Here is a 12001-nt window from a genome sequence, read left to right as displayed (position 1 = left end):
TCAGCATTGACCCTGTCTCCACCACACTCTCAGCATTGACCCCGTCTCCACCACACTCTCAGCATTGACCCTGTCACCACCACACTCTCAGCATTGACCCTGTCTCCAGCACACTCTCAGCACTGACCCCGTCTCCACCACACTCTCAGCATTGACCCCGTCTCCACCACACTCTCAGCATTGACCCCGTCTCCACCACACTCTCAGCATTGACCCTGTCTCCACCACACTCTCAGCATTGACCCCGTCTCCACCACACTCTCAGCATTGACCCTGTCTCCACCACACTCTCTGCATTGACCCTGTCTCCACCGCACTCTCGGTATTGACCCTGTCTCCACCGCACACTCAGCATTGACCCCGTCTCCACCACACTCTCAGCATTGACACTGTCTCCACCACACTCTCAGCATTGACCCCGTCTCCACCACACACTCAGCATTGACCCTGTCTCCACCACACTCTCAGCATTGACCCTGTCTCCACCACACTCTCAGCATTGACCCCGTCTCCACCACACTCTCAGCATTGACACTGTCTCCACCACACTCTCAGCATTGACCCCGTCTCCACCACACTCTCAGCATTGACACTGTCTCCACCACACTCTCAGTATTGACCCCGTCTCCACCACACCCTCAGCATTGACCCTGTCTCCACCACACTCTCAGCATTGACCCCGTCTCCACCACACTCTCAGCATTGACCCCGTCTCCACCACACGCTCAGCATTGACCCTGTCTCCACCACACTCTCGGTATTGACCCTGTCTCCACCACACTCTCAGCATTGACACTGTTTCCACCACACTCTCAGCATTGACACTGTCTCCACCACACTCTCAGCATTGACACTGTCTCCACCACACTCTCAGCATTGACCCCGTCTCCACCACACTCTCAGCATTGACACTGTCTCCACCACACTCTCAGCATTGACCCCGTCTCCACCACACTCTCAGCATTGACCCCGTCTCCACCACACTCTCAGCATTGACCCTGTCTCCACCACACTCTCGGTATTGACCCTGTCTCCACCACACTCTCAGCATTGACCCTGTCTCCACCACACTCTCAGCATTGACACTGTCTCCACCACACTCTCAGCATTGACCCTGTCTCCACCATACTCAGCATTGACCCTGTCTCCACCACACTCTCAGCATTGACCCTGTCTCCACCGCACTCTCGGTATTGACCCTGTCTCCACCACACTCTCAGCATTGACACTGTCTCCACCACACTCTCAGCATTGACACTGTCTCCACCACACTCTCAGCATTGACCCCGTCTCCACCACACTCTCAGCATTGACACTGTCTCCACCACACTCTCAGCATTGACCCCGTCTCCACCACACTCTCAGCATTGACCCCGTCTCCACCACACTCTCAGCATTGACCCTGTCTCCACCACACTCTCAGCATTGACCCTGTCCCCACCACACTCTCAGCATTGACCCTGTCTCCACCACACTCTCAGCATTGACCCTGTCTCCACCACACTCTCAGCACTGACCCTGTCTCCACCACACTCTCAGCATTGACCCTGTCTCCACCACACACTCCGCATTGACCCCGTCTCCACCAAACTCTCAGCATTGACCCTGTCTCCACCACACTCTCAGCATTGACCCTGTCTCCACCACACTCTCAGCATTGACCCTGTCTCCACCACACTCTCAGCATTGACCCTGTCTCCACCACACTCTCAGCATTGACCCTGTCTCCACCACACTCTCAGCATTGACCCTGTCCCCACCACACTCTCAGCATTGACACTGTCTCCACCACACTCTCAGCATTGACACTGTCTCCACCACACTCTCAGCATTGACCCCGTCTCCACCACACTCTCAGCATTGACACTGTCTCCACCACACTCTCAGCATTGACCCCGTCTCCACCACACTCTCAGCATTGACACTGTCTCCACCACACTCTCAGTATTGACCCCGTCTCCACCACACCCTCAGCATTGACCCCGTCTCCACCACACGCTCAGCATTGACCCTGTCTCCACCATACTCAGCATTGACCCTGTCTCCACCACACTCTCAGCATTGACCCTGTCTCCACCACACTCTCAGCATTGACACTGTCTCCACCACACTCTCAGTATTGACCCCGTCTCCACCACACCCTCAGCATTGACCCCGTCTCCACCACACTCTCAGCATTGACCCTGTCTCCACCATACTCAGCATTGACCCTGTCTCCACCACACTCTCGGCATTGACCCTGTCTCCACCGCACTCTCGGTATTGACACTGTTTCCACCACACTCTCAGCATTGACCCTGTCCCCACCGCACTCTCGGTATTGACCCTGTCTCCACCACACTCTCAGCATTGACACTGTTTCCACCACACTCTCAGCATTGACCCTGTCTCCACCACATGGATTCGTGGACCAGAAGTGGTCTGAAAAGGAGAGATCGTTGGGCAAGGAAGGGAGCGGAGTCCCGCAGCACAGGAAAACATGGCGGAGGTTCACGGACTGGGATTATCGGCCCAGTGGTCAATGGTGCAGCTGGGGGAATTCCTCCAGGAAAGCTTTGTTAAGCAAAGACAAAATACATGCACCCGATTAAGTCGGGAATTGACCAGGTGAGCAAAGATTGGATGCCCAGGGCCAGGTGATCCAGAAGGTGGAAGAGATGGTGGCTGAGCACGAGGACCAGCTAACCGCGATGGTGGCGGATTTGGGGAAAAGGCTGCAGGAGAAGGTGGAGGATCTGTAGAACAGGTCACTGATGCAGAACCTGAGGATTGTTGGCCTCCCAGAGGTCAGCGAGGGATCGGACGCAGGGACATATGTGGCGCGTATATTCAAGAAGCTGCTGGGGGACGGTGTGTTTACTCAGCCCTTGGAAATGGACAGAGCGCTTATGAGGAAGCCGCGGATGAATGAGCTGCCGAGGGCGATGGTGGTACGAATTTACCAGTTTGTGACAGGGAACAGATCTTGAGGTGGGCCAGGCAGACAAGGAACTGTAAATGGGAAGATAAAGAGCTGCGTATTTACCAGGACTTGGGTGTGGATCTGGCCAAAAGAAGGGAGCTTCTAGAAAGTTAAATCAGCCCTCTTCAAGAAGGGGGTTAAGTTCAGCATGTTGTACCCAGGTCGTTTGTGGGTTACTTACGAGGGCCAAGAACGTTATTTCGGATCGCCGGGTGAGGCGATGAACTTTGTTCAGGGCAGGGGACTGACAGGTGATGGAGGACATTGAACTTGGGGGCGAGTAATTCGGTACCTATGCTGCAAAATTTATTTCTCTTTGGATTCTGTGTATTGTTTTTGTACCAATTTTTGGGCCGTTGCTCAGTTTTCTATGCGGGTGAACTTTATTCTTCATGGGGGATGGTGGGTGGGATTTTCTTCTTGTTTGTTGGGGATTGTTATGTTTCGGATATATATGAGCGGTGGGGTATTCGGCAATTGTTGTGTCAGACCATGCCCCACACTGGGTGGATTTACAGGTGAGCAAGGAGGGGGATCAGCGCTTGCAATGGAGATTGAATGTAGGACTGTTTGCGGATGAGGGGGTGTGCAGCGGGTGAAGGAGGCCATCCAAAATTATTTGGAGATAAATGACATGGAGGAGGTTTCGGCGGCAGCCGAAAGGGAGGCACTGAAGGCAGTAGTTAGGGGGAAGCTGATTTCGGTATGGGCTGATAGGGAGAAGGAGGAGCGGGCAGATATGGATAGACTGGTTATGGAGATACTCCAGGAGGATAGAAGATTTTCGGAAGCCCCGGAGGAGGGGCGATTGAAAGAGCGGCAGAAGCTGAGTTTGGTCTGATATCTAAAGGGAAGGCAGTGGGACAGTTGAGGAATGTGAGAGGGGCTATATATCAGTATGGTGAGAAGGCCAGTAGGATGCTAGCACACCAGCTCAGGAGAAGGGAGGCGGCCAGGGAGATGGGAAGAGTGAAGGATAGAGGGGGAAACATGGTCTTCGAAACAGCGGGGGTTAATGGGGTGTTCAAGGAGTTTTGCAATTGGCTGTATGCGTCGGAACTGTCAGCTGGGGTGGAGGGGATGAGGCAGTTTTTCGAAGAGTTGGAGTCTCCGAAGGTGGAGGAAGGGGTTGGAAGTTCCAATCAGGATTGTAGAAGTAGTAAAGGGATTGGAGGCCATGCAGTCGGGCAAGGCCCCATTACCAGACGGCTACCCAGTGGAATTTTACAAGAGGTTTTCAGGGATGGTGGGCCCGCTGCTAATGAGGGCATTTAATGAGGCAAGGGAGTGGGGTGTTCTTCCCCCAACAATGTCACAGGATTTTGACTCTTGGATCCTGTAGCGGGGGAAGGACCCAGACCAATGCGGGTCATACAGGCCAATCTCCCTACTGAATGTTGACGCCAAATATACCTGTATATTTCTGACCCGTTAGGGGGGGTGGGAGAGATTATGTGGATCTTAAGGGAATTTGGCCGGTTCTTGGGGTACAAATTGAACATGGGTAAGAGCGAGGTTTTTGTAATCCAGGCGAGGGGGCAGGAGTTGAACAAAGAACAAAGAAAAGTACAGCACAGGAACAGGCCCTTCGGCCCTCCAAGCCCGTGCCGACCATGCTGCCCGACTAAACTACAATTTTCTACACTTCCTGGGTCCGTATCCCTCTATTCCCATCCTATTCCTGTACTTATCAAGGTGCCCCTTAAGTGTCACTATCGTCCCTGCTTCCACCACCTCATCCGGCAGCGATTTTGTAGACCTCTATCAGGTCACCCCTCACCCTACGTCGTACCAGTGAGAACAAACTGAGTTTATTCAACCGCTCCTCATAGCTAATGCCCTCCATACCAGGCAACATCCTGGTAAATCTCTTCTGCACCCTCTCTAAAGCCTCCACATCCTTCTGGTAGTGTGGCGACCAGAATGGAACACTATACTCCCAAGTGTGGCCAAACGAAGGTTCTATACAGCTGCAACATGACTTGCCAATTCTTATACTCAATGCCCCGGCCAATGAAGGCAAGAATGCCGTATGCCTTCTTGACTGCCTTCTCCACCTGTATTGCCACTTTCAGTGACCTGTGGACCTGTACACCTAGATCTGTCTGACTTTCAATACTCTTTCGAGTTCTACCATTCACTGTATATTCCCTACCTGCATTAGACCTTCCAAAATGCATTACCTCACATTTGTCCGGATTAAACTCCATCTGCCATCTCTCCACCCAAGTCTTCAGACTATCTAAATCCTGCTGTATCCTCTGACAGTCCTCATCGCTATCCGCAATTCCACCAACCTTTGTGTCGTCTGCAAACTTACTAATCAGACCAGTTACATTTTCCTCCAAATCATTTATATATACTACGAACAGCAAAGGTCCCAGCACCGATCCCTGCGGAACACCACTAGTCACAGCCCTCAAATTAGAAAAGCACCCTTCCATTGCTACTCTCTGCCTTCTGTGACCCAGCCAGTTTTGTATCCACCTTGTCAGCTCACCCCTGATCCCGTGTGACTTCACCTTTTGTACCAGTCTACCATGAGGGACCTTGTCAAAGGCCTTACTGAAGTCCATATAGACAACATCCACTGCCCTACCTGCATCAATCATCTTTGTGACCTCTTCGAAAAACTCTATCAATAGTGAGACACGACCTCCCCTTCGCAAAAACATGCTGCCTCTCACTAATACGTCCATTTGCTTCCAAATGGGAGTAGATCCTGTCTCGAAGAATTCTCTCCAGTAATTTCCCTACCACTGACGTAAGGCTCACCGGCCTGTAGTTCCCTGGATTATCCATGCTACCCTTCTTAAACAAAGGAACACCATTGGCTATTCTCCAGTCCTCCGGGACATCACCTGAAGACAGTGAGGATCCAAAGATTTTTGTCAAGGCCTCAGCAATTTCCTCTCTAGCCTCCTTCAGTATTCTGGGGTGATCCCATCAGGCCTTGGGGACTTATCTACCTTAATATTTTTCAAGACGCCCAACACCTCAACCTTTTGGATCTCAATGTGACCCAGGCTATCTACACGCCCTTCTCTAGACTCAACATCCACCAATTCCTTCTCTTTGGTGAATACTGATGCAAAGTATTCATTTAGTACCTCGTCCATTTCCTCTGGCTCCACACATAGATTCCCTTGCCTATCCTTCAGTGGGCCAACCCTTTCCCTGGCTACCCTCTTGCTTTTTATGTACGTGTAAAAAGCCTTGGGATTTTCCTTAACCCTATTTGCCAATGGCTTTTCATGACCCCTTCTAGCCCTCCTGACTCCTTGCTTAAGTTCCTTCCTACTTTCCTTATATTCCACACAGGCTTCGTCTGTTCCCAGCCTTCTAGCCCTGAGACTGGGGCGTTGCCGTTTCAAGTGGTGGGAGGGAGTTTTCAGTGCTTGGGTATCCAGGTGGCACGGGGATGGGTGTAGGTGCGTGAATTAAATGTGGCCCGGTTAGTTGAGCAAATGAAGGAGGACTTTCGGAGGTGGAACATACTCCCGCTGTCACTGGCAGGGAGGGTACAGACCGTAAAAATGACGGTTCTCCCGAGATTTATGTTTGTTTTCCAGTGCCTCCCTATTTTTATACCAAAGGCCTTTTTTAAGCGGGTGAATAGGGTGATCTCTGGGCTTGTGTGGGCAGGTAAAACCCCGTGAGTAAAGAATGCTGCTGGAGCGGAACCGAGGGGGAGGGAGGGTTGGTATTGCCGAACTTTAGGGACTACTACTGGGTGGCAAATATAGCCATGATCAGGAAGTGGGCAGTGGGGGAGGAGCCGGGTGTGGGAGCGGGTAGAGGCGGCCTTATTTAAGGGGACGAGTATAAGGGCATTGGTAACAGCTCCTCTGCCATTCTCGCCAGCCCGCTAGTCCACAAGCCCAATGGTCGTGGCGGCTCTGAGAGTTTAGGGGCAGTGGCGGAAGCATATGGGAGTGGAGGGAGCATCGACTCCAATTTGTGGTAATCACCGGTTTGTCCCGGGGAGGATGGATGGATGGGGGTGGTTGGAAGCGGCAGAGAGCAGGGATTGAGAGGCTGGGAGATCTGTTTATTGATAGGAGCTTTCCCTATTTGGAGAATCTGAAAGAGGAGTTTGAATTGCAGAGAGGGAATGGGTTTCGATATCGGCAGGTGAGGGATTTTGCGCGAAGGCAGGTCTCGACCTTTCCGCTTCTACCGCCGCAGGGGATACAGAACAAGGTAGTCTCTAGAATGGGAGTGGGGAAGGGGAAGGTATCGGAAATCTATAAAGAACTTATGGAATGGGAGGAAACCCAGATTGGTGAGCTAAAGCATAAATGGGAAGATGATCTGGGCGGGGAGTTAGAGGCGGGTCTGTGGGAGGATGCTCTGAGCAGAGTCAACGCAATCTCATCATGTGCCAGGCTCAGCCTCATACAATTCAAGGTGGTTCACCGGGCACACATGACGGTGGCCCGGATGAGTAAGTTTTTTGGGGTGGAAGACAGGTGTGTGAGGTGTGCAGGAGGGCCCGCAAATTATGGCCACATGTTTTGGACATGTCCGAAGCTTAGAGCATTCTGGCAGGGGTTTGCGGATGTCATGTCCACGGTATTAAAGACGAGGGTGGCACCGACTCCAGAGGTGGCGATTTTTGGAGTGTTGGATGACCCGGAAATCCAGAGGGCGAGAGAAGCCAACGTTTTGGCCATTGCCTCCTTGGTAGCCCGGAGACGGATCTTATTAGCGTGGAGGGACTTGAAGCCCTTGAAATCAGGGGTTTGGGTTAGCGATATGGCTGGGTTTCTGAGGCTTGAGAAAATTAAGTTTGCCCTGAGAGGATCAATGTTCGGGTTCGTGCGGAGGTGGCAGCCGTTTATCAACTTCTTCGGGGAAAACTAAACTGTCAGCAGATTCAATTGGGGGGGTGGCGGGGGGTTAGAGAGTAAGGGGGGGCAGGGGAAGTTAGGTTATTTTTATTTGGCTTAGGCGGGAACAGTGAAAGATGGAGGGGGTGTGTTACGCACTGACTATGTTTACATTTGTGTTTGTACTTTTTTTGTTATAAAACCATCTTAATAAAATGTTTGTTTAAAAAACAAAGATTCAGGGGCAGAATTTTGGATTTCCACTCTGAAAACTGAATCTGACTGAACTTGGCCTGACTGACTACTTCACTGTTTAACCCCTAGATCGGAGACTTTGCCATCCTACTCAGGGCAGGATTCGATCGATGGAGTGCAGCAAAAATGCAGCTGACAACTGCCTTTGGAGGGGTGCTTGGGGCCTGCTTCGCCATGTGTGCACAGTCTCCAGAAGGAGCAGGTACTGCTTCACCTGCTTGGTGTCAGTGAGAAACATGGCAATGCTGTGGGGAGATGAAAGAGAGACAATCTCATTATTCTTAATTTTGTTTGCGTCTCAAACACGGCCCAACGTTGAGCTGTTTGCTCCATCTCTGCTCTCTCGCTCGATTTTACACTCTCCCCAATCTCCCCCTGCTCACATTCTCCAATCGTTTTCTGTTTTCCCCATTCCGTTTCGAATCATCCAACCTCCCAACTCCATCTCCTTACCCCCATCCACCCACTAATCCCCCCTGGCGATCCCTCCCCCACTCAAAGTTTCCCCGGGTTGCCTCACCTTCACAAACCCACTACCCCTGGCTAACTTTGCCTCCACGTACTTTACTACATAAAGTTAAAGTGCATGAGATTGTGTGTAGTGTCCTGAGATGGATAGAAAGGTGACAGGAAGCAAAAAGCTGGAATGAATGGGTCTTTTTCAATTGGCAGGCAGTGGCGAGTGGGGTACCACAGAAATCGGTGCTAGTGCCCCAACTTCACATTTTCTATTAATGATTTGGATGAGGGAACTAAATTTAGTATCTCCAAATTTGCAGAAGATACAAAGTTAGGTGGGAGGGTGAGCTGTGAGGAGGATGCAGAGATCCTTCAGCGTGTTTTGGACAGGCTGAGTGAGTGGGCATATGTTTGGCAGATGCAGTAAAACATGGGTAAATGTGAGGTTATACTCTTCGGTAGCAAAAATAGGAAGACATTATTATTTGAGTGTAAATTGAGAGAGGTGGATACTCAGCGAGACCTTGGTGTCCTCGTGTATCAGGCACAAAGTAAGGGTGCAGGTACAGCAGGCAGTAAAGAAGACAAATGGTATGTTGGCCTTCATAGCAAAAGAATTTGAGTATATGAATAGGGATGTTTTACTGCAATTGTATAGGGCATTGGTGAGGCTACACTAGGAATACTGAGTGCAGTTTTGGTGTCCTTATCTGAGGAAGGATGTTCTTGTTATGGAGGGAGTGCAGCAAAGGTTTCCCAGGCCGATTCCTAGGATTATCATATGAGGAGATACTAAATCGATTAGCGAATCGACTAACGAATGGATTATATTCATTGCGGTTTAGAAGAGTGAGAGAGGATCTCAAAGAAACTTATAAAATTCTAACAGGATTAAACAGGTTAGATTCAGAAAAAATGTTCCTGATGCTGGGGAAGTCCAGAAATAAGGGTCATACTTTGAAGATAAGGGCACCTTTTAGGACCAAAGTGAGGATAAATTTCTTCACCCAGAGTGGTAAATTTGTCGAATTCGCTATCACAGAAAGTAATTGAGGCCAAAACGTGTAATTTCTTTTTCTTTAATATTTTTTTCTCCTTTTCACATTTTCTCCCAAATTTACACCCACCAACAATAAACAAGCAGTAACGACTACAATTTCAATCCCCATATCAACAACAACAATCCCATCCTCCCCCCAAACAGCAGCAAACATAAACAAATAACAAAAAGGAATCAGGAATCACCCATAGTCACCATTAACACACAGTTCCCCTCCCCCAACCCTCCCACCCTCAATGTTCGATGTAATCCAATTCTTGAAAGTGCACAATGAATAATGCCTATGAATTATAGAACCCCTCCATCCTTCTCCTCAGTTCAAACGTAACCTTCTCAAGAGTTAAGAATTCCAGCAGGTCCCCGCCACGCCAGGGCACAGGGTGGAGAGATTGAGCTCCATCCCAACAGGATCAACGAGGCAAAGGCTACAACATCTGCCTCAGCACCCGTTTCCAACCCCGGTGGTCTGACATCGCGAATATGGCCCGCCGCGCAAGGTTCACACATCTCTTCTACCCCTCAAAGAGCCGGATAATCCTCGCCCTTGTGAGGTGTGCTCCAGCCCATACTTCGCTCCCGCTCCTTCAATCCTGCAAACCGACCCCCAAGAAACAAATCTTATAGTGTCTTAATCCCCTTCTCCTCCCATCTCGGAAAATGTCTATCCCACTTCCCTGGCTCAAATCTGTGGTTCCCCCAAATCGACATTTCTCTTGACCCTGCTCCCAACCCGAGGTGTCGACGAAACTGCTTCCAAATTCTCAACAAAGCTATTACTACCGGACTCTCTGAGTATCTCCCCGGGGCCGTCGGTAGCGCCGATGTTTCTAGCGGCTTCAATCCCGACCCCCTTCACAAACTCTCCTCCATTCTGACCCACTGGGAATCAACCCCTCTGACCCAGCTCCTCACCTTCTCCACATTCGCCGCCCAGTAATAATACATCAGGTTTCCCCCTGCTTGCCTTCCCCTCTGTCGTACCACCTTTCTAACTTTGGCTACCTTCCCTCCCCATATGAACGAGGTAATCATACCTTCAATCTCTCTAAAAAATGGCATTGGCAGGAAAATCGACAGCATTTGAAAATAAACAGAAATAGCGGCAACATATTCATTTTAACCGCCTGTACCCAACCCGTCAGTGACCGAGGGAGACCATCCCACCTTGCCAGATCAGCTTTCACCCTCCCCACCAAATGGGAAATGTTGTACCTACAGAGCCCCCCCCCCCCCAATCATGAGCATCCTGCACCCCCTGGTATCTAAAGTGTGTCCACGCCCTACGGAATAGCAGCTCCACCACCCCCGGCTGAGACACCACAATAGACTCACTCTTGTCTAGATTTAATTTGAACCGCGAGAAAGACCCAAACACCCGAAGCAGCTCCAATATTCCTTCGATCGACACACTTGGTTCCAACATGTGTGTTCGGGGCCTCACGGTAGCATGGTGGTTAGCATCAATGCTTCACAGCTCCAGGGTCCCAGGTTCGATTCCCGGCTGGGTCACTGTCTGTGTGGAGTCTGCACGTCCTCCCTGTGTGTGCGTGGGTTTCCTCCGGGTGCTCCGGTTTCCTCCCACAGTCCAAAGATGTGCGGGTTAGGTGGATTGGCCATGCTAAATTGCCCGTAGTGTAAGGTTAATGGGGGGATTGTTGGGTTACGGGTATACGGGTTACGTGGGTTTAAAGTAGGGTGATCATTGTTCGGCACAACATTGAGGGCCGAAAGGCCTGTTCTGTGCTGTACTGTTCTATGTTCTATGTATAACAGGGGCTGTTTAGCACACTGGGCTAAATGGCTGGCTTTGAAAGCAGGCCAGCAGCACGGTTCGATTCCCGTAATAGCCTCCCCGAACAGGCACCGGAATGTGGCGACTAGGGGCTTTTCACAGTAACTTCATTGAAGCCTACTCGTTACAATAAGCGATTTTCATTTTTCATTTCATTTCATTTCAACAAGTCATTGGCATATAAGGACACCCTAAGCTCTCTTCCCCCCCCCCCCCCCCCCCCAGCAGCAGTATCCCTTTCCATACCCCCGAACTTAACGCAATGGCCAACAACTCAATCGCGAGTGCAAACAGCAGCGGGGACACAAGATATCCCTGCCTAGTCCCACGGTGGAGAGAAAAGTATCCCGAGCTGATGTGCGGACACTCGCCCTCGGCTTCTTATATAGTAGCTTTACCCAGTCCACAAATTGTGGTCCAATCCCAAACTTCTCCAGCACTGCCATCAAGTACCCCATTTAAAGGAGCTGAGGTTGGGGGGGAGGAGTTTACAAGAGGAAGTGGAGGGGGGAGTCTGGGAGGGGCGGTTGGGGGGCAGTGTCTACAATTCATGGGTGCCATTCATGGTACTCTTTGGGGGATTGGATGGCATTGAATATTAGGATGGGGGGGGGGGGGGGGGGGGGGGGGGGGGGGGGGGG

The 12001-nt window shown here is 50.8% G+C and overlaps 1 protein-coding gene across 1 annotated transcript in view; it reads left to right on the top strand.

Annotated features, from left to right (window-relative positions):
* Positions 1-12001, top strand: part of slc39a13 (solute carrier family 39 member 13) — a 101164-nt gene that overhangs the window by 76066 nt on the left and 13097 nt on the right. The window contains exon 8 of the mRNA XM_038807326.1: positions 8119-8251. Within this exon, the coding sequence (XP_038663254.1) occupies positions 8119-8251 (133 nt within the window). The remainder of the gene's footprint in view (positions 1-8118; positions 8252-12001) is intronic.

Source organism: Scyliorhinus canicula, chromosome 9, assembly GCF_902713615.1.
Source record: "Scyliorhinus canicula chromosome 9, sScyCan1.1, whole genome shotgun sequence".
Lineage (NCBI taxonomy): Eukaryota > Metazoa > Chordata > Chondrichthyes > Carcharhiniformes > Scyliorhinidae > Scyliorhinus > Scyliorhinus canicula.
This window is presented reverse-complemented; position numbering and strand designations above follow the sequence as displayed.